General features: G+C 35.9%; 1 protein-coding gene across 21 annotated transcripts in view; it reads left to right on the forward strand.

Annotated features, from left to right (window-relative positions):
* The window catches only part of CAMK2D (calcium/calmodulin dependent protein kinase II delta), a 162,942-nt gene that overhangs the window by 132,796 nt on the left and 6,093 nt on the right, over window positions 1-24,053 (forward strand). For 11 of the 21 annotated variants that reach the window (XM_048943332.1, XM_048943330.1, XM_048943331.1 and 8 more), the window contains 5 exons: window positions 510-551; window positions 3,136-3,184; window positions 21,038-21,113; window positions 22,280-22,374; window positions 23,741-23,969. In XM_048943332.1, the coding sequence (XP_048799289.1) occupies window positions 510-551; window positions 3,136-3,184; window positions 21,038-21,113; window positions 22,280-22,374; window positions 23,741-23,969 (491 nt within the window). Of the gene's footprint in view, window positions 1-509; window positions 552-3,135; window positions 3,185-21,037; window positions 21,114-22,279; window positions 22,375-23,740; window positions 23,974-24,053 lie in introns of those variants that run through there. The other 10 variants (XM_048943344.1, XM_048943343.1, XM_048943342.1 and 7 more) reach the window with 3 other exon arrangements.

The following is a 24,053-nucleotide window of genomic DNA, read 5'->3' on the forward strand; positions in this document are numbered from 1 at the left end:
ATTGGTAGCAATTGGTATATTTTCCTAAATACTGCAGCATTTGGAGTTACTTAGCTCCTGCAATCTTCATCAATCCATCTGTATTTTTATTTCATCACTGCTGTGTTAATACTAATACAAGCAAATGTGCTTAAAGTAAAGAGGTCATTCCTGGCCTTCTTGTCTGGCCTGGTTTAGACAAGAAAAGGAGCAAAGTTTAGTGTGACCTTGTGGGGAAAAAAAAAAAAAGCCTCTGCAGGTCTCAGGAGCTTCAAAGCCCTGCTTGCATTGGTCATGAATAAGGTCTCTGCATGCTGCTGCATTAGGTGAGATGGTCTTTTTTTGCTGGCTTGCTGTTGAGGAAGTCTATATTACAGGCATCCAGTTTCATTCTCTGGCAACAGTTAACAGTTGTTTCAGCTCTTGTCACTGTTCAGCATTTCTGAGCTGGCTCTTCTTGCATCCCTCACACTAATGAGAATGTATTTACCAATGAGAACTCTTTTTCTCTTTATTTTGTTCTTGCTCAGGAGCCCCAAACTACAGTTATCCACAACCCTGATGGAAATAAGGTATTCAGAAAGAATCAACTCCATCTTGCCTTTCAAATCCCACAATTCATTCAGTGTTCTACAACAGAATAGGGCAAAAAGGGTTTTCCAGGAAATTATTGAAGAAAGTCTCATTCCTGCATTTATTACATCCGGTATCTCTTGAGCCTGTTTCATCTGTGTCCATCAGTTGCGTGTGTTCTGCTGGGTGCTGCAGTTCTGAAACTCATAGGGAAGTCAGTAGCAATTGGCAGAGCTCTGCACCCTCTGCAGCGAGGCTCAGGGAGCATTATGTGCTGTGTATTTCAGCTGAAAATTCTCCTTTCTAAGTTAAGAGGAAAAAAAAAGAACGTTGTTCTCAGAGTGTGGTGAGATTATACCAACAAGTTTCATGTGCAGTTGTCTCCTTAGATAAAGATATAATTTCAGTTTATCCCATCTGTTTTTTCTCAGCATGCCTATGTATCATGTTGTGACGTGCCTTTTGTGCAGGTCTTTGTTTTCTTCCGTAACATCGCTGAGCTGTTTCCAAACAAATTAACATTTCAAGTGACAAAGAGGTCTTACTTTTTATTCATTTTTTTCTTCCTGCTGCTTTCTTTTTGTGTGTGTGTGTATTGTGACATTTGTGTTTGGTAGCTGATTCCTGAAACATGTGGTTTATTTTCTGTGGGGTTTTTTTGTTGTTTGTTTTTTTTTTTCCATGCATGGACTTGAAAAGGGCCAGGCAATATAATTCATTTGAACATAACATATGTTCCTGCAAAAATGTTCTTTGCAGGAACAAAAATTTCAACAAAAATTTCACTGTTTACAGTGCTGGTATAAAGAATTGTCATTTTGTCCATCTAGTCTAACTACTTGTGATTTCTTTATGAGAGAAGGATTGAATCTGAGTGAAAAAATAACGCATGCAGACATTTTCAAGCATGACGATGCTGATGGTGTGTATTGTGCTTGTATACTCCGTTCCTTTGTGTACCTCTGTAGAACTTCGAGCTTTTATTTTCATGTTACTGCTTTTTCAGCTCCCCAAGTTTTAACTCAAAGACAACAAACAGCCTGTGTTTGAATTCTAATCTAAGCTTTTTTGCTGAAGTCCACTAAAGACCAGAAGGAAACAAAATATTGGCGTGACTACATCTACTTGTCTTTATTATATAATCATAGCAAACAAAATACTTAATGTCCCAAAATGTCACAGCAGACAAACAAACCACTTAATTTGGAGAGTTTCTCCTAAATTTTTGCGAAAGTCTGTTCATTATAGTACGGCAACTGGAGTGGATGCTTCAATATTACAGGCTACATCTGCCGTGTGAGCTTGTGCATGGTGTTCACAGCTTGTACTCGTGTGGGGTTTTTGTTTACTCATCAATATCTAATACTTGAAGTGAAAGAGCATGATACATCTGTGTAGAGTGAAATGTCTAACACCAGCTAGTACCAGAAAAGCATGGTGACTTGTTCGATTTTGTGTGTGAATTGATTCATGTAGTTTTATTTATGGATGCACATACATTTTGTTTTTTAAGGTCTAAGTAATTCATTAACTATTGGAACATTCTTTCTTCTCAGCCTTGTGAGGAGCTAGCAAATAAAGGGCACTGTCAAAGTCTCGTTTAATTACTTAACTGCAAAATTGTTTAAAGAGTTATATACAATTCCATCTCTGGTGTCCGTCTTTCAATATCAAATAGCCCAGTTAATCCCTTTTGCTATTGAGCTGTGGATTAAAAGAAGAAAAAAAAATGCTAATTGTACTTTTCAAAAAAAAAAGAGTACAGATAAAAAATCAACTTTAAAAACTATCATGCTTTCTAAAACTATTTGCCTATTAGATTTGACAACGCCCTGTTGAATTCATCTGTATTAGTTCATGTATCTTGTAATTCATGAAAGACAGATATGCAGTATTCTTGCCGTTTTAACAGCGTGGAGGTTTAAATTAAACTATCTGATAGGTGAGTCATTTCTCTGAATGGCTGCTTGACAGATTGTTCAGTTTCTCCAATTGTTATTGTAAATTTACCATTTCTCTATCTCCTTTGATTTTTTTCAATCACAATATCAAAGTGACAGAAATATCTGGTTTTCTTAAAATCACTCCCAGACTTTGTTGTAATGTACATTGCATATGTCTTGTGAGTGGAAAAACAATTTTGATATGCAGCATGAAGAAGACTGCATATTTAAAAACTGGAACAAAAAATGACTTACTTTACGTAGTTGTTTAATCACTGATTTATCAGTTAAAATGGCAAGCTCTCCTCTAACTTGGCTGAAGTAATTCATCTAACATTTCAGAAGGATTTTGTACAGCTGGATGTTAAAGAAAAAAAACACTTCCTTTACATTCCTGTGAAGTAAAAGCACTAGACAGCAGGAAATGTATTTATTATGTTCCCTTTTGTAGTCAGAGACAATGTTTTACATCAGTTTAAGGTGACATTGTCTCAATCGGTGTGTGACCATTTGTCTGTGAACTACATCCCATTCTGCTTCCAGGCTTTGCATGATGTCTGTAACTAACTGTAATTTGCAAAGGCTCACAGATAAGTCTTGGCTTCTTTTATACATTCTGCTTATATTTACTTCTCAACAGGAGTCCACAGAGAGTTCCAATACAACCATTGAAGATGAAGATGTGAAAGGTATGATTTTAAGCTTGAAATATTTGGAGAAGCAGTAACATGAGTTACGTGAATGTACTTCATTAGGTTACTAAACACAAAACTCCTAATGAATCATAAAAGAAGATACTATTTTTCTTTTTTAAATGAAGCTATCTTTACATTCTTCATTACTTCTGATATGTTTCAGACTTGTCGCTGGATTTTCAGTTCTCCAAATGTCATTTGACTGGACATTTTGAAATGAAGAACATGAAATTAAGGCTTATTAGCTAAAATAATGATTCTAGTAGTGGTGGTAGCAGATGAAGAATGTAGCATGCATTTCTAACATGCATTTGGTTTGGATATTCAATTTTTGTAGATTTTTTTTGTTTGTTTGTTTTTGAGGCCACTATTTTAATTTTTATTCTGTTCAGATGCCAGTGTTTCTTCATATTCCTCTTTTGTTCTGGCCATTCAGTTACTTTAATATTCTTTCGTTCTTCAAAAAAGGAAAACCAACTACTTTCCCATATAATTAATTCTGTAATTTCACAGAAATTGTTGGGGTTTTTTTTTGTTTTGCTTGTGTTTTTTTTCCCACTAAATATTACATTTTGTCATTACTCTATTTAATAGTTTTTTTTTTTTTCAAACTAGATATTGAGTTTGTGTTTCACTGGTTCACAGAAATGATTGTTTTTCAGCCTCTAAGAAAAATGTTACAAATAAAAGTGAAATGCAAGCCACAGATGGTAGTAAAAAGAAATATAGGGAATAGAAAAGGGAAATCTTAGTTAATCATTATATAGTATGGGGATTGCTTAATGTTGTAAGCTGTGTGATTCCCTTAGGAATCCTTGTTAACAGTATGTATTAGCAAGTTGCACCTTAAAATACAGGCTTGAATCCACCCAAGGCCTTCATTTGTCTCAGAAGAGTATGAGAGCATTTTAGAATTTAGAAGAGATCCAGTCATAAAGTATTTAGAATTGTATCATAGATGTCTAGTACTCAATTTCTGGTTTGTAGTACAGGTGCTATCCATGGTTCATAAGCAAATACCAGTATTGCCAGATTAATACATTGATAGCATACTGTTTTAGGATTCAGTGATGTTTGCTAATCAAATATTAAATGAGGAATACAATATAGGACAATTTGTTCATTGAGAGACACCACTGTCTGAGTGACAGTTCAAATGAGTATCATTTACATGGCAACATTGTGTGTTCTTCATGTTGTAAGTAAATAATTTCTTTGGTTATTTTGGAAATGATACATTTTCAGTTTCTAAAGGCAAGCAGATTTGAATTCCACTCGCCTTGCATGTGCTATCAAATAATATCCGGGGTTCGTATAGCATATATTTTATTATGCAGAGTGAGTTCTTATGTTTCAGATATTTGAGAAGAATCAATAACAGAAATTTAAAGAATTCATGGAGATACAAGTCCACTATTCTGTTACTGCAAAGTTTGTGTACCAGAGGGTCAGGAATAGCAGCATTAGAAGTGCTAATTCCTTCCTTGTGCCCTATAAGGGAAGAGCAAAATAAAGACCAAGATGGTATCTCCTGGGCAAAACTTATTCTGTATCCAGAATGTAATGAAATATTTACTAGCTAGGTTTCTTCTCTTTCTGATATGCTCAGAAAAAGATGACATTTCATGTGGTCTTATTGCTCCCGTGGTTATCTTCCACTAATGAGCATGAGGAAATGCACAGTGGCAGAAGAGTAAGTCTATATTCTGTACAGACTTACACATTAGACTTGTTTTATATTTCTGAGGGTTTCTGCACAAATACAAGACCAACAAACAAACCCAGAAATATTCAATAGAGAAGCAGCAAAGGACAACCTTTCTAGATGACAGTATGTATGCTGCAGGATGTTTAGAAGGTTTTCAAAAAAAATAATAAGAAAACAGAAATCGTTCTGTTTTGAAGACAGAAATTCAAGCAGTAGGATCTGGATAGTTGCAACATACTATTTATGAAGAGGTTAATAAAATGAAAAGTTTCTTAGATTATTAAAATGTTGTTTAAAATATCTAATATTTATTGTAGGTTGCTGATTTCTTCTAGGCTATTTTAAGATCATACACCTTTTATGTAGGGAGTTATTTCCTAATTGTGCAGAGTAGAAACAAAAATGTGTAAATTCCATTTAGAAATACTTGATATTACTATGATGAGAGTCTTCCATAGCTCAAAGTCACACTCTTATTCCATGTACTGTAAGTTTCATTGAACAGACTGACAGTTCTTGAAAAAAATGGACTCGTAATGTATGTGAAAAGTATTCTCATATGAACAAAAAAGTTTGCGTACCCCTTTGTTATATTGGCTGACCAACAGCCAAGAGTACAGCAGGATAAGAAAAGCAGTTATTTGTAGTTATTTCAGAAACTTCCTCTGCAGTAATATTTGGCTGCGTAGATTTTACACGGTTTCACTTACTCGTGAAATTCTAAAGAGTGATCACAAGTATAAATTTTGATTTTCAGGCTTTCGCTTGTCAAATTCCTTCTCCAATGCATGAAGCTTTTACTTATTTTTGCTTCAGCCACAGGAAAACTACATGCAGAGAAATTAGAAACTACTATTAGCTGTTATTTCAGCATAGGTCAGATACATTTCATTGGGATGCTTTCACTATGTAAGTAATGAAAAGCCTGTGTTTTAAATATGTTTCTTGACTTTCACATTCAATTAATTTACTGTTCTATTACTCTTTAGTGGAAAATACTAGTTGATTGTTTGAAAACAGAAAGTGTCTTCAGAATTGTCATGACCTTTGCAAATCCTTGTATCCATTTAATGGATTAGTTATTTACAATGTGTTTTTTATACTTATTTTATTGACGTATAAAGAATTATCTTTTTCATGTCAGTCATTCATCTACCTTTTAGAAATAGAATAAGTGACCCTGAGCATTACTTCAGTATCCAAAATACGATAGATACCATTTGCATTGACAATGGGGAAGAGATGTAACAAAATATCTGAAGCATGAAGTGCAGTATTGAAAGTGAAGATTTTTATATGATGGTGCATGTGGAATTTGTTGGTCATTTACATCATGGCAGCTTGCAGAGGAAAGCAAAGCAAGCCTATGGCAGCTTAATGTGTTGCTTCTGCTGCTGCTCTTAGGACTGCTTTGGGAAAAGCTGAAGAGCTCAGCTGGTGTACAGTTAATTTCTGCAGTGTTACACACTGATAAAAATTTCTCAACTTTTGCATAGTTGACAATGACTTTCTTTTGGTGGACATATTTTTATCCACTGCTACGAGCAATGCAGCTGCAAATTGTGACTTACATTAAACTGTATTTAGCTCTAGTTAAGTCGGTGATATTGCACTTGGTTTCCAGAGTTTTAATGAATCATTTCACTTCCACTTCAACAAAATCTTGGGCATGTTAGTGGCCAGTACCCACTCACTTTAAATAGCAGCCTGCTAATAGAGATCTGAGTTAATGCAAAGTGTTGACTTGGAGAACAATTACAGGTATGTGCAGCTGATGCAGAGGAAAACAGTGTGATTTACTTTTAGTCATAGCACTTAGTATGGCTTCCTTCAAACCACTGTCTGTAGTTTAGCAGCTAACCTCATTAAATGAACAGCTTAATTACAGGGCCCCCACTTGGTTATATAACTGCAAAACTTTTATCTGCAAAATTTTGATTAGCATGCAGAATTAGGTCTCAAAGGCAATTAAAAAAAAAAAAACAAAAAAACACAACAACGATGAGTATATTTTGCCTAATTGTTAGATTTAATTTTATAATATCACAATTAGGAGTGATTGGATGGCTATAATATGCTTCATTTTCAAAACAGGAAAGAAGGATTTTGTATATAATCACAAGTCTGAGGGACAAAATCTTAATAAGTGATGTAAGATGAAGTAAAGGAGTTTTCTACTTTTTTAGGTTCCTGATCCATTATTTGCAGTAGTGATAGAAAGAGCAATAAGCAGATGAACTAGTAAGAGGATTTGAGACTGTACTCTGGAAAGAGTATTGCATTGTATCTTTTCTGGAGATTACAAAAGGCTGAAAGATGTTAGTATGCTTGCAAAAGAGAAAACAGTAGGATGCTGTTGTTCTTCATCTGCTGTGGTGGGAAGGTGAGATGCTTTCTCCTCACAAAGAATGACAGTGTGACCTGTAACATTTGGAACGATCGCAGAGATCTCATACAGCAGTGCAGCTGTTTTGGCATTGAGTCCATGCCCTAATACTTGGGCATACCACTGCCCTGTTCATCAAACATTGTGTGCTCATTTTATAGGGATTTATTTTTCTGTTATTTAAAAACAAAAGTTTAATCTCCTTGACATTAATTGTTTGTAAGCTTGCTTGTTTTTCACTATAGTATTTCTCTGACATATCCATTCTTTCTAGCTTTCAAAAGACAAGTTGCTTTTCAGAATGTTTTATTTTGAATTAAAGCTAGCAGTCTAATTTCTAGAATGATTCAGGGAATAGTTATTCTTGCCTGCTAGAAGCTCAAAGTATATACTTTAGCCAGGACTGTGAGGAAAGATACTGTCTTACACCAAGCTTGACTTCTGGATGTAGGTTTTCTAGGACAACAGTGACAAAAGGTGCAGCTAGATTGAAGTGATAGGGATCACAGAAGTGACAGAGGGAATTCTCTCAGATAACTGATTTTGTTATGATTAAAAAAAAAAAAAAAAAAAGAAAGAAAGAAAGAAAGAAAAAGAAAGCAGTTTAGTAATATAAAATGTTATAAATTTGTCTTCAGGGGCAGATTCTTATCTCTCTCAATTTTCAGGGAATATATACATCAGGATATCACATCAGGATATCACTGTTTTTTAACATTTGAAGGCATCCTTACCCTGAAAACTGTATTCAGGCTTGTTTTTCATCTAAATTTCACACAGGTTTTCTCTCAAATAGTATTGAGCATCTTCATGTCTGTACCTTTTTCTTACGTATGTACTTACATCTTTAGAAACAGAACATTTCTTTAATTGGAAATAGTATTTGGCAACTGTTGGTGAGTTTTAATAAATTCAAAGAGGTTCCACATAAGTATGAGAAAAATCTTCTTCATGGTGAGGGTGAAAGAACACTGAAACAGGCTGCCCAGAGAGGTTGTGAGGTCTCCTTTTCTAGAGGCATTCGAGACCTGCCTGAACCTGTTGCTGTGTGACCTGATCCAGGTGTTGCTGCTCCGGCAGGAGGATTGGACTGGGTGATTTTTCCAGGTCCCTTGCAATTCCTGACATTCTGTGATTCTGTAATTTGAGACTGAAATTGAATCTATAGTTCAGATTCGTCATTCATGCTTGTATGCATGACAGTAATCCTTAATATAAGGATAGGACTGGACAGAAACAGCATAATGAAAAATGGGCTATAGTCAATGCTTTTTTTGAGGATTTCTTGAGGGATTTCTACTTCCTCTGTTAATGAGACTGGAATCCTTTGCCTGCATCTTTTTGACAGAAGATTGATTTTTTTTATTTTTTTATTTTTTCATTAGTGCTGTAGAATATCCTCATTACTTTTGCCGACAGTGCTTGCAAACTTATGCAAGGCTGAGCTGTTTAATTTATCTTGGTCAGGAAAGGTAGATTTCCCTTGCTATTGTTTTGCTGCTGTTGGTGAATTCATGGAAATGCCTGTACAATAGATGATTTCCAGTGGACAGAATTGCTGAGGACTAGAGCACTTACAGATTAGATAAATTCTGGCTAGTTTTTGCCTCTTGATAAATCTAAAAGGTACACAATTTCAAAACATTAACCTTTTAGAAGTATGTAATTTCAGATATTTTGCTAATTTATTTCATTTTACACCTCTTTTGTGCACGTTTGCATTTTTGTGTTTTTTTAACCAGGGAAAGAAATGAATGTAAACTACTTGGAGCATGCTTTTGTGAGAAAAACCTTTAAAATTCTAAGAATTATTATTTTTTAAGATCTTTCATAACCCCATATATCCCAGTTCTGGACAGAAGGCTAAATCTGTACTGGCATCTGAACAGAGTCATTTATGGCTATGCCCTTTACCGCTGTTCTTTAAAACCCTCACTTCTTCCCAGAAGTGCATCATAAACATTCTGTGCTCAAAAGTTTTATGAGTTCTTGTTGCATGTAATTAAATTATTCCTTTTTTTTTTTCTTGGCCTTCTCTTTCTTTTCCTTTACATCTGCTTGACCCTCATACAGCTCTCACAAAGGAGGGTGACATGGAGAATTTATATTCCACCCACCACCTCTCTTCTTCCATTGCTTCTTCATCTCATTGGTTACCATCCTTGCCATGCCCCAGCGGCCTCTCCTGCTGCCAGTGTCTGATGAGGATTCTGATCACACTCTACCTCTTCATCTTTGTTTGTTCATATGTTGTGTTTCTTTCCATGAATTCAGCGGGCAAGTCCATGAAAAATAAAAACTCACAGAGTCATTCACTTGAGTCTGAGTTCTCCCACTCCACTCCTTCCTCTTCACTGTGTAAGTTGAGAGTCATCTTTTCAGATGATCTCTTTTGTCTCTCCTTCTCTTCCGTCCCCCATCAACTGAGAGTAGCACAAAAAATTTGATTTTTTGTGATGTATCCAATCCAGGAATAATTGTTTCTTTGGTCTTACGGAAGTAAATTGTAATTTTTTTTAACCAATTCATTTTTTGACCAGGTTTTATTATTCGAGGAAAAAAAAGTTATTATAGTGAATTCTTAAAAGATATTATTTCAGCAAATTATATATTGCAGAGATTATCTCTGCAGTAGTATTCACCTTAGAGATGTTCCTCTTCAACTCTGGCATGAATCCTGGATGGGGTCTCAAAATTAATTAATTACCTATTATGTTTATGAATGCCATCATGTTACTTTCTCTAGCATCAACATTGTTAAACCAAACTTTAAACTCTGGAACAGTTGTTAAATTAACAGCATGAATCCAAGGCAATGGAAAAGTTTCAAGGTCTTCTTAAGAAGAGATCTGTGATGATTTGTGACCAGTCAGCTGTTAAGTAAATGTTTAGAGTTTGAACAGTGTAAATAGGAGAGGAGATGGTAAAATATTAGTTGATTACACACTGGTAGAATAGAAGAGGTTTGGGTAGATGAATTTCCTGTTTATAAATTCATTCAGAAATTCTTTAGCAGGGAAGTAACTTACGAGTTGAAATGGGGAATGATTTCATAAGAATATGCACTCTGCTTGGCAGATTCTGATCTTGTATACTATGAGGATAATAGGAATTGACATATGCACTAGTAAAGGTGAGGTCTAAATGGGTCCTTTAAAAGATAAGCTGTGTGTAATTGACCTGAGCCTTATTTTGCACTTGAGTGGCATTTTAATGAAGTGCTACTAATGCAAGCAAGAGAGGAATTGTTTCTGGAGATGATGAGACTTGTGACTGTCTCGAGTTGACAAGTGATGCTAAAATATTCGTTTTATTCATAGTGAGAAACAGGGTAGTTAGGTACTGGCAACCTGGAACCTTCTTGATACTGAAAACAGAGCACTGCTGTGCAGTGAAAGAGCTCCTCTTAATTCTTTAGATCGCTATTTGGACAAGTGAGAATTTTTGTTTTCTGATCTAAGTAAGATTTTCACTGTCTCATGACAGAAGAGGAAGTTAATGGTGTATCAGTGTGACAGACTGTGCTATAGACATTTTCTTGCACAGAGAGTAGAAGAAGCTGTTCTTGTACTGTAAGGTGAGGTGACTGTATTCAAAGTTGAACACAAATACTGATAGTGCAAACTGCACAGAGCCTTCAGGATGGGAGAAATTAATATGAAGGACAGATTTGCATAATATTTAAACTATTAGTAACATTTGCCATAAGGCTTTGTTTCACCTGCAGCGTATACATGCCCAGAAAATCCCATTGCATCCCCAAAATTTTCAGGTCTGAATTCTAGCTGCCTCACATTGTCTGCTTCATTGAGTAGTTAATAGTGTGAAAGACACTGTTAAAGTTCAAATGCAGATGTTCATACTCATTTTGCTACTAAATATAGGTAACAATTTAGGTGTGGTGTAGAAATGGCACAGTGTATAGTATGACATATTAAGAAAGTTGGAGATCTGGTATTCTGTTGATTCAGTGACTTCAGAAACAAGCGTGCTTCTTTGTCACTTTGTTCCACAAAATAAACTTCTCCAAAAAAGCCCCTATAAAATAGTGCAGATAAAATACAGTTTAAGGAATTCAATAATAATAAAAAACAATAATCAGCTGCTTAGCTATCAAGAAGGTAGAGTGTCAGGTGAAAATATTCTGGTAAATCTACTGGGTGATGCTACTACATTTGGTAGTTAGCCTGCTAGCAGATTTGTTATATGACTTACGTTTAGAGCTTGCCAAAATACTAGTAGGAAAAACACCAGAATTTAATCTGGTATCTGAATATACTTTGAATATTAGCAGACTTGCTAATATTTTTTTTCATTGTGAGCCTTCAAAATAACTTTATCCCTATAAGTATCTTATTTCAGTTAGTTAAGTAACTAATTTTAATGACTGAAGAAATTGTAAAGTCCCTATAACTTCACACGTTGTCCTCAACTAAGTGATAAAAATGTCCATTTTAATATGGTTTTAAAAGTGGCCATAAATCGTTCTCCATCATAAATCATGAAAAGTTGTGGCTGTCAGTCCTTGTTAACTGGAGAAAGGGAAACGTCACCCCCATTTTTATGAAAGACAGAAAGGAGGGCCCAGGGAACTACAGGCCAGTAGAACTCTTGTTTTGTGACAGCACAGCGGTAAGAAAGTGTGAACTGAAATAGACTACAGTGTTAGTTCTGTGTATTACAGAACTGAATTTACTCTATATTTGTTGTAAAGTAGCAATTATAAATGTAACTGTGTGAAAAATATTGATTTCTTAGCTGGTAAACTTGGTAGATTTCCATCTGCTATCACAGGCATCAGAAAGAGATTAGATAAATCAGGTGTGTTGAGGAAGGTCTGTCATCTAGGTGAAAGTAAATCCTGGAAAATAATGCATCTCAGTAAGTACTTGAAGTAGTTAGGAATATAATTTTAAAAGTAACATAGTTTTCCTGTAAATAAAATAAGCAAATGCCACATTTCATAAAATAATTGAGGATTATTGTTATTAGCACAACACTCATTGCTTTTAAAATTTATTAAAATATTTAAAAGGAAGGAGATAGAGAACTGATGATCATTGACTTTCCATGTTAAAAAAAATAGTGGAAAGCGAAAGATTTCTCTGAGTATCAGCTGAGTGGAAGCACAATTTAAGTAAAAATGTTGACAGTGGCAAAGCTTACTGATGTCTCAGTTATGGAGTCTTTAAATATGATTATTTCTTGAGTCAGCAGCCAGATTCCATGATTAATTTAATGTGTTGTGAAACTAGTGCAATATCTTGTAGCTGCAGTGACCATAACAACAGCTTTGTTCTGAGACTGTGGATGGTTTGTCATTAAAAAAAAATCATTTGCCAACATATGCCACAGTGTAAACATTAGAGAGAATATTTAGAAATAATTCACATAAATAAAAGGAAAGCTATTTACTGCACCTGACAAGTTTAACATCACCAAATGATGAAGATTTAAATAGAAGATGCATTCATTTCATTTGTCACCATAATAAGATGGAATTGCTGGGATGATTTTTCAGAAATTTGCTTGCATACCTAATGAATTACTTTTTTATAGGCAGGCAATAGACTTGCAGGGTTTTCGAGAAGTAGAAGACAGTGAGTAACCTCAGAAACCCCTGCAAATCATCCACATGATAAGTTGTTGAATCAGAATGAATCATTTAAATCAGCAGGCACAAGGAAAGAGATGTTACTCACAAGATGTCATCTCAAATATCTTATTCAAAATCATTGTTTAAAATATTTTGAACTACAAGAGATGGGCTAAAGGATGACCTCTGATCTTACTTGGGCTAATTTTCAATGAAGTTCTTGAAAGATAAAACTCCTGAATGCATGCCTTGTCTTAGGAGGATCTGGATGTATGTCACGTAGGTCTAAGATTCAATTTGTCATTATTGCATGCGGAACATTCACTTTTTTCCTTCATAGAAATAAGCATCTTGGCTTTTGTTGTGTGCAATAAATTACAAGGGAAATTATCAGCAAATAGTTTTCAAATGTAGTGTGGAAAGAATGATTTTTTAAAACATTTTGTGTCATTTGTGTTCTTCTCTACTTCTGGGATGACAGCTCATGATATGAAGCTGAGCAATATCTGGTGCATCCATGCAGATGAAGTTCAGCATACAGTACAGATTAAATTGGTAGTCTCTTCCTCTTTTTGCAGATTGTGGTTATTTTCAGAGCATAAAATAGTATTAGTAGCTGCATACTTTCCTCTGATTGCTCTTTGTTGGGACTGTTCTGGTAAGAGATTAAGGTAGGTCCCCTATACTGTGCTCTTCAATTTTATCAGGCCAATGTCCTTAATAAGGAGTGTGCTGTATTAAAGTTATTACTGTAATAATTAATTATGAAAGATTATTGCAGCTGTGTAGTTGAGTGGGGTAGAAAAAAGTGAAACGTGTTAGAAATTGATAACACATTTGAACACATGGCACAGCAGAGCTATGGAAATAATTTTAGTCAATGTTAGAATATGTTTTCTTTTGTTCTTTTCCTATTATTTGATCTTCTTTATAACTGTTCTTCCTAATATTTTGCTTGAACTGCCTTTGTATTAGTCATATGTCTACTTACATGCCAAAAAAGGGGTCGTATTTTTTTCAGCTGCCAATGCCTTATGACTTTAGCATCCCTCCAGGATTTTTTAAAAATGTGCAGTGAGTGTTATAATTACCTTGCCAAGGTGTTTATTGTTAGCTGTTTTCATTAGCACAAATCCATTACTAGTATGTAAGTACTGCACACAAATATTACAGTGTTGTATTTCAGGTAGCATTTACTTTGTAGGTAGAATAGCAGAAATCAGTGGTTTTTAATTAACAATCGGAATATGCAGGAGTTGTAGAACTTAGGCCAAAGAAGCTGTGCATTTTGGTTTTGTCTAATTATCACAGAATGAGAGAGCATAGTTGATATCTGAGCTGCATTAACCTAAGTTTAAGTACTTTATGGAATTACTACTGCATATTAAATAAAAAGTACAGTAGCATAAAATTGCCACTGTACATCAAACAGCATAGTTCTCACAGAATTCAAAACAAGCAAAGTTTATTAGATTTGGAGAACAGGAATTGTCTTGAGCTGCATAATGTATATATTTATATATTATATATGTATATCTATATTATAATGTATAATATACTTATGTATATTATCATTTTTAATGTATTTTTAATTAAAACACAAAAAACAGCAACAAAAACATAAAACTAGTGGGATATTTGACCCTGTTTTTATGAAACTAATGCATCAATGTCTAGTTCAGTGAAAGTGGTTACAATTCTTAGTGAGTTTTCAAGGTTTTCAGCAGAGATTTTCAATGAAATGTTACACTTCTTGCACTTAATTCTTGAAAATAACTGTTCACAAATATACGTAGTGCCAAAAAATGACATGAATGAGGTGTGATTGTGAAGGGAGGGACATTTTCCTCTGTTAAGACAGGTCTTAAGAAATTCTAGTTAAAAGACATGACCAAATTTCTCTTGAAGTTGAATGTCTCATTGCAACTCTGTACATTCTGTCTGAAAATTTGCTGGTGATTTATTTACATTGAGTTGCAAATATACAAAAAAAATCGATGATTTTTTTTTTTTTAAATCTTGGAACCTATTCTCAAATTCCTGTATCAAAATGGAAAGCAAGAGTGCATGCTTTTCTCTGTTTGCAAGCCTGTGTTTAGCCAAAGCGTCAAAATGCATGAAATTATTTGCTGTAGCTTGAGTTTGCCATAATTTAAGTTTCATTTCAAATGCTTTTATGGTTTGAATCATAGCACAGATAACTTGATTTTCAACTTGAAGACAGGTGTTTATATCATTCAAGTAAGCAGCCAAGTCCACCAAAAATGCTACAACTGTGAACCACTTTTAATGTTCACATTCTTGCACAAATTTTCCTTTCCATTCCATAAAGGACTTGATTTCATTTTACAAATGATAAAGTATTTTTTACCTTGAAAGCCACCTTCCTTTAGAAAACTATATGATGTCTCCTTAATCAGCATCCATCCTTTTAAGGAACTCCTGGAATTGGTGATGATTCAGCCCCTTGGATTTCGTGAAATTCATGGCTTTTGTGACAGTTTGCGAGACATTGCCCGTTTTTAATGCTTTTGCAAATAATTTTTTTTTATGTATGATTCAGTGATACTTCATCAGTCATGAGTTGCTGGCAGCAATCACATTGTCTTCTGTTAATTTTATTAAGTCTCGTTTTTTTTAACCAACCATCACCAGGGTGCCATCAGTAGCTAGACCAGATATATTGACAAAGTTTAAAGAAAATCGCTTTAATGTATTTTTTTTACTGCTTCAAGAGATTTAGATGTGACTTTGAATGGCACCAACAATACCGTTTCTTCAGTGACATTATGTACGTTATCAGTACCTCTAATGAAAATGGCAAGTTGAGCCATATCTGTAGTATCAGTACTTCCACCTATCACCAAAGCAAAAAATTAGAAATTAGCAGTTTTACTCTCCAAGTTTCTTTCAGTAGATTTCCTACTTTTTCAGTTTGCCTGGCTATAGTCTTGTGAGACAAATTGATTCCAGAAGAATTCTTCTTTTTTATGAGGACATGTTGTATCTGCCATGCTTTCCATACATTGTTTTATAAATTCACCATCAGTAAAAGGTTTTGATTTTTTGGCAGTCAGATTGGTTACCATGCAACTAGCTTTATAATAGTCCATTTAATGATTTTTTAAATATTATGTTGAGGTCACAGACTTTTCTTCTATTCTGCTGTTTTGTCTTTATGAAGCATTCCTCAATTCATCAAATTTGGCAGAGGGTTTCTGCACATAATGTCTTTTGAAATTGTAATCTTTGAAAACTGACACGATTTCCTTGCAAATTAAATGAAGTGCCATATTAGTTGTCTTGACAAAAAAGTATTCAGGTGTACCTTTTTCGCTGAACCCTGTTTCTTCGTCCATAATTTTTCCTTTTTGGGGTTCTGTTTTCTTTTGAGATTCCATTAGGCAAGTTCAAAATATTACTATTGGCATTCACTGCGTTTTACTCAACAAGCAGAAGTACACATATAATACACATGAGGTTTGTTGTGACTGAGTCTGTGCTGCTTTAGCAAGAGGAGGAGTCAGCACCACACTGTGTCTTCCCCATGTTCCCATGTCAAGGGCAGGGCCACTTGGCCAGGCAGAGCAGCTGCCATGATGACGCAGCAGCAGGGGATGGGCCACAGTATGAGCTGTACTGGGCTACAGATTGGACATGCCTGCCTTTATGTTTTCCAGCCTCCATCCATCTGTCTGCCTATAGTATTCCAAATCTCTCTGTCCTTCCAGTATCCTTTCTCTTCTTTCCTTCAACGTAAAGCCTCTGCTTCATAGACAGTGTTGCTCCAAAAGTAATGCCTCCTATTCATTTCCACAGAAACTACAACAAATAGAAACAAGGTTGGAAAAGACCTCTAAGATCCAACCATCCCCCTGTCACTGATATTTCCTGTTAAATGATATCCCTCGGGCAGCCCATCCTAGCGCCTGACCACTCTCTTAGAGAAGTGTTTCCTAATGTCCAACCTGAATCTCCCTTGGCACAACTTGAATCCATTCCCTCTAGTCCTATTGCTAGTTACATGGAGAAGAGGCCAACTCCCTCCTCACCTTGACTTCCCTTCAGGCAGTTATAGAGAGTGATAAGGACACTCTGAGTCTTCTCCTCTCCAGACTGAACATTCCCAGCTCCCCCAGCCACTCCTTGTAAGGCCTGTGCTCCAGACCCCTTACCAGCTTACTTGCCCTTCTCTGGATGTGCTCCCAGGCCTCAATGTCCTTCTTGTAGTGAGGGCCCCAGAACTGAATCAGAATTAAAGATGCAGCCTCATCAGGGCTGATACAAAAAGCACAGTAACACTATTTATAGAGCAAATTCTCAGCTACAAAATGCTAATTTTCAGCATAGTCACCACCTTTAGCAGTGCATTCTTGCCAGCAATTAACAAGTGCCTGCATGCTGCTCATAGAAATCTGCATGGTTGTCCAAAACATGGTATGTCTTTCACATCATTGGCATCAGTGCTGAAATGCACCACATACTGCCTCACTGTGCTCAGATCCACTGCTGAATCTGTGTTGATGAAAGTCAGTGGGTGCAATTTTTTTCTCATGGAGGGATTCAGTGACACAGCTTTGCTTCAGATGCACTTCCATGTCAGACACCATTCTGTCTGACTACCCCCCTGTTGCCGTCTGTCGCACAGCAAAAAAATGTAATGGAATATTGGAGGGAAGGTTCAGCCTGTACTGCTGTATGACCAACATCTGCTTCTGATGTCATGGGCCACCATCAAAAATAGGAGGCATTAATTTGGGAGTTGTCATTTTTATTTTCTTTGCTGCATATATAGATATGTAATTGCCTGTGTGTTACTGAAAGGAAGGAGTAGCTTAGTTGCTTTCACGTACAGAATTTCATGTGGTAGTTGGAATTTTATAGAAAGCTTGATAAATGAGTTGGTATGCAAATGGCTTGGCAATGTAATTCTGTTCCTGACAGTTCCCATTGTGAATTGCAATGTTTTCCACCAGTACTGGAAGAACTGGTGCTAGTGCTGGAGTCAGACAATGGTTGATTTGAGTCAGTGATACTGCCTTTAATCTCATTTGCCAGTGCACAGATTTTGTTGGATGTTTTTCATTCATGTATCAGTCAGCAGAGTCAGTGCTACTAAATGTTAGTACTGCCCAGAGAAACTGAAACCATATTCTATATCAGTAAGTGGCTTCTATTGGAAAGCTTCGTAGAAACATGTTCCACTGAAATTTAACTTTGAGAGAAAAAAAATCAGAAAAAAAGCTGTTTGGCAATGTTCCTTTTCTTCTTGTTTCCTTTTTTTTTTTTTTCAGTTTAATGTCAAATCTTTTAACATAGTACAAAATCAACGGTATTATTTAAAATAAAGCATTTTGTACAACTTTCTTAACTCTGGTCTTTTAGTTATATGCATCTGAGATATACTATCCAAAACTTGTGATTTCCTCCCTGCATGATGTCTGTACATTCTGCCTTTCTGCCCTTTTTGCCAACTTTTCTGAACACAGCACCATTGTTTCTTACACAATTATCCTACCACTTGGCTTGTGCCATGCAATGTCCGCAGTTTCTTCTCATGTTGTTTAACCATTTGACAATGGAACCATTGCAGATCTACAGTCAAAAGATCTCTTCATTAAAATTCTTATTTGTTTCCACAGTATTCATGAAAAATAACGTAATTTGTATGCTAAATATTCTTACCCAGCATGCTGTCTGGTAATCAAAACCTATTTGTTTTCCATTGCCTCCTTGCTTTCTGGTTTCTTTTTGGTGCTTTCTATCTGAAGACGTTAGGTGTGCATTTGAATTTAGAATGGTGGAGTATAAAAGAAACAGATTCTTCAAACACTTTGATTCCAGTTCTTGCAGTACGGTACTGGAGATTTACATTCTACCTATGTTTCCCAATGTTTTCTTTTTGAACGATATTAACTCTGTCAGTACTATAGTCTTAACATTCTGAGTACATTGATGTGTATGAGTTGTCTAGTCCATGTGTAGGAGAGCGCGAGAAAACTTCAGCTGTTGCTTCTACAGGAGAGCTACTAAAGCCAAATTGCCTGCATTTTTATTTTAATTCAAGCTTGATCTTCCAAATAGATATTGTGAGGTTTAATAAGGAGTTGAACCCATGCTAAATCTTTGAAATCATCCCTTCCATCCTTACCCATTACATTCATAAAAATCTGTATTTGAGAGCATTGCCTCTCTGGTTGAACTTTATCAATATAAAGTTGAAGTTTTCAATTTACAAATGTGCAGTAAAAACATAAACCTCAGTTCCTCAAGAAAAAAAAGTCATTGTGTCAATGAGGTTTGCCATCTGAAAGTCACAAGAATTTGCCATTCTGGTAACTGGTGTTACTGATAATTGTACCACTGGGCAGGAATTTTTTTCTTTTACTTCACACTGTTTTTGTGCCATTCCTATCATCGTTAACAAATATTGGTCTGTGATCTATGTCTAGAGTAAGAGTCCTGAGAAAAAGACTCATATCATTAAAGTGAAAATCTCATAAGAGGATATATGTGGTGAGATTTCTCCATGTTCTTGCTGCTGTTTAACAGAATACCTGGGCTGCATACAGCACAGTCTAAGGCTTTTCTACTGCCTTACTGATGAAAAAGCACGTGAAAAAAAAAGCTGTGCATCTAGGAATGTTTGTTGCATTCAAGACACCTTCTTAATAGTACTTTGCTCTTAATGCTTTATGCTTTAAGAACAGCTGAGGTTTCTGGTTTGCAACAAGTTGGATTTAGTCAACATTGTGCCTTGGCAGCAAAAAGTATGCATCAAGCCCAGCATTGCCACTGGGTGAGGGAAGGGATTGTCCCACTCCGCTCTGTGCTGGTGTGGCCTCATCTCCAGTGCTGTGTGCAGTTTGGGTGCTACAGTGTAAGAAGGTCATAAAACTATTAGAGAACTTCCAAAGGAGAGCTTTGAAGATGTTGAAGGGTCTGGAGGAAGAAGCTGAGGTACCTCAGTTTGTTTGGCTCAGAGCAGAGCAGGCTGAGGGGAGGCCTTATGGCAGCTGCAGCTCCTCACAGGCAGCAGAAGGGCAGCACTGATCTCTACTCTCTGGCGACAGTGACAGGGCCTCAGGGAATGGCATAGAGCTGTGTTGGGGGAGGTTTGGGTTGGATGTTAGGACAAGGTTCTTCACCAGAGGGTAGTGGGCATGGAACAGGTTGCACAGAATGGTGGGCACAGCTCCAAGCTGCTGGAGCTCAAGGAGCATTTGGACAATGGTCTCAGATATAGGGTTTGGATTTTGGGTGGTGCTGTATGGAGCCAAGAGTTGGATATGGTGATCCTTGTTGAGTCCCTTCCAACTCCAGATGTTCTATGGTTCTTGACTAGTGGATCAAAGAAAAAACATTTCACATACTTTTGCTTTAGAAATACAGGCATTTGTTTTTGAGTATTGTTTCTAGAAAATGCATGTTTTGCTTGCTGCTTTTAATGTTTTCTTATTCTGTTACTATTTATCATTTATTGGTATTAGTAGTTGTACTGCAACAGTCCCAAGTGATCTGATTGTGGTTTATGTAAAATAGATGATAAGCATTTTACAAGCAAAGGATAATCATAGAAGTCAGAGTTGAGACACAGTGTGTTGTAATTAGAACTGTGTGGGTGTGTGTAAATTATATGTAATCCATGAGCTTTGCACCATGGAATCTTAATTGTATGCTTAGAGACAGAATTCCTCTTTGGCCAAATGCGTACATTTAAGGATAGCAAACACCAAGTGTTAGAAAAAAAATTGAAAGTAGTATTATACGCCTAGCAGCTGAAGGTCCCATTCGCATATGAATCGTTAGAGCATCGCTTGTGAAACAACCACTAGCTTCCTTTAGTTCAAAGGAAAGAGTTGGGATGTGGGAGATCTAGGTTCTATTCTGCTCTGGTTTTTACGCAGCAGATCCATCAGCACAGGAAAGAGGATTAGATCCATGATAGGAATGGGAATTGATTTTGATGTGTTTAATTTCTTTAAGAGTGCTGAGGTGAAAATAGTGCAAAGCAGTAATATAATGTCCATTGGTCATAGACCAGGAAGAGAAAAGGCATTTGTACCATCTAAGGAGTGACAGAATACCTTTGTTTAGATGTTCTGACAGCCTTTCAGCTGTCACTGTTTTTATAGCTGTATTTGTATCTCTTTCCAGCTCGTAAGCAGGAGATTATCAAGGTTACTGAGCAGTTGATTGAAGCTATCAACAATGGGGACTTCGAAGCTTACACGTAAGTACTCATTTTGGAGAGAGCTGGGCAACTGGATGTGTTCCAAACATTTCAAAATGCACATCTAAATGTGCATGTAAGACTGTGTTTATTTGTATTTGTGTATTGCTGAAGATCATTCTCAGGTACCCAGAAGAAACATAGTTTTTGATTGCTAGTTTGCCTTGGCTTTACAGTAGCCTGGATGCCAATTTCAGAGGAGATGCTGTGTAAAACTGATGTGCCTCTTTGCTGAGACAGGACCATCATCCTGACAGAATACACAGTGGCCTATCTTCCTGTATGAAAGTAAAGTTGTGGTTTTGATTTAGAATACAGAAAACAGAGTAGAAAGCTCTCTTAACTGGAAAAAAAAAAAGTACGGAAGAGAGATTGTTAGTAGCTAGAATCCCATATGTACTTCAAAGCATGAAAGACCTTGATATTCTATGTGTAATTATGTGTAACATGAGTTCCACCAGCTTCTACTGAGCACTTTGCAATTCTGTGTAATAATTTGCTGAGGGAAAGTGGGCAGATTTCTTTCTCTGCTTTTTAAAACAAAGACATACTTACATCTCTTCTCTTTCCACCTCTAAAAAGAGGTAGAGAAAAATACTTCTCAGCATATTTTGTTGTCCTGTGCTTATCTGGGTAAATTCGGCCCTGTTACAGCATAAGCTTCATAGGTCAACTGTGACACTGCTCTTCCTGTTTAAAGATAAGTCAAAACTTTTATTTGGTGCGATTGCACTAAAACCTGTGTTATACAAATGTCAAGTGGAAACTTGTTCTTGACTTTTACGTAACTTCTATCAAATTAAAAACATTTAAAATCTCAGATAAACTATAGTGTAAGATGTGAAAAATATTCCTTGGGTTACGTAGAGGCAGTTTTCAGAGCCAGAAGTGAAAACTAGTCTATAGAATTGTCTTGTAGGGCCATCTTTGGCAGTCTTTATTTTTGTCAAAGGATGATTGATTCGAGATCTAGTATCCCTGGAATAAGCTGTCAAATGTACTGATTTAGGTAAAGCTAGTTAATGCTCCCCATTGGTTTCTGTTCTTTTCCACTGTGATGTCATATGTAAGTAGTATTTCCAGTGGGAATAAAGGAAACATTTTTTTGTCCAGCAGCGTGCTACATAACTGCATGTGATTACTACTGAATTTCCTCTTTTCCACAGAAAAATCTGTGATCCAGGCCTTACATCCTTTGAGCCTGAAGCTTTGGGTAATCTAGTAGAAGGGATGGACTTTCATCGGTTTTACTTTGAAAATGGTAAACATTCCTTTTTCATCCCTGTGTGCATTCATCTGTTCATTATGAGCGTGTTTCTCCAGTCTAATCAGCATTTTTGTTTGGGAGTTAATTGATCTAGGTAGAGGAAGGTGGCATTAATTTTTTTTTCATTTGGAGTTCCAGTTGAATTTTTTTTTTTTTTGTCTGTTTCTGCTACATTCATTCACATATCATGGAGTACCTTAGAAGGTGAAGAACAGTTTTAAGTATTTGTAAAGAGAATAATAAGATGTTTAAAAAAAAAAAAAAAAAAAAAATGTAAACAAGTAGTTCTCATAAAGTTTTTTCTTTTGCAGAAAAGGAGTACATTATGTTATGTGGCAAGTATGCTTAAAAGGAGCACCACTAAATGGTGTGACTATGGAGTGATTACAAGTAAAAGTGCTTCCAGTGAATTTACAATGACTGCTACTATGTGATGTTTTGGGGAAGACATGTAGCTTTTTGTGTACTGGCTTGTATAGTAGAATTGTGACGGCTCTAAGAAAGAAAAATCACCCAAAGAGTGGATAAACTTTATGATAAAGTTTTGGAATGTCATGTAATGAAAATTGCATTACATTTAGAGTAGACTTAACGCAAAAGGAAATAAAGTATTATAAATGAAGATAACCAGTTTATCCAGTAACTTCTGAGAAATGTTTCATCAGTAAATGGAATTATTATGTTACTAAATTATCTTCCTTCTCAAAAACAGAATTTTCCATATTTTTCCTTTAACATGTTTGATTTCATTACTTCAGCTTTTTAATTTTCAACATATAAATCTTTGACATGTTTCTTTTTTTTAAGAAAAAAAAAAGCACCTTCGTTTTAACTGAAAATATCAAGTACAAATGCAAATAAAATTACCCTGCTTTTTGGTTTTTTGGTTCTTTTGGTTTGTTTGTTTAGTCAGCAGGATTTTAAAAGGCATCTCGCTGTTATTTCTGTTACCATTGTTAAGAAACCATTTTGAAGTCCTTCCAACAAATGTGCTGCTGGATGGAAGAGAGGGAAGTAACGTATAATAGCATACATTACTATATGTTGTTACTATTTAAGGTGCCCCAGAACTGGTCACAGTCAAATAATTGCATATGATCAGTTACAGAAACTTGTTTGGCCCTTTAAATAAAGTAATATGTACTATTAAACATCTGACTGGCTATCTGACAGGAAAGGTGAAGGTGTACTTTATGCTGTGACTGTGCTCATTTGTACATTGTATCTGAGTTAAGGATGATTAACAATAAACAGCGATTATTACCTTGATATTTTTGTTTTGTAAGATGGGGTGAGATAAGTTGTTCTGCCTTGCATAGAGAAAATTTAATTTGTCCTCTGTGTGTGTTTTGTTTCCTAGCTTTATCCAAAAGTAATAAGCCAATCCACACCATTATCCTCAATCCTCATGTCCACCTTGTGGGTGATGATGCTGCTTGCATTGCATACATACGGCTCACGCAGTACATGGATGGAAGTGGGATGCCAAAGACAATGCAGTCAGAGGAAACACGGGTCTGGCACCGTCGTGACGGGAAATGGCAGAATGTTCACTTTCACCGTTCAGGGTCACCAACAGTACCTATCAAGTAAGAAACAATTCATACCATGAGGTTAAACTATGTAGGTCAGACCAGGTAGTCTAATGGCTTTTTTTGGCCTTAAAAACTACA

This window comes from Lagopus muta, chromosome 4, assembly GCF_023343835.1.
Source record: "Lagopus muta isolate bLagMut1 chromosome 4, bLagMut1 primary, whole genome shotgun sequence".
Lineage (NCBI taxonomy): Eukaryota > Metazoa > Chordata > Aves > Galliformes > Phasianidae > Lagopus > Lagopus muta.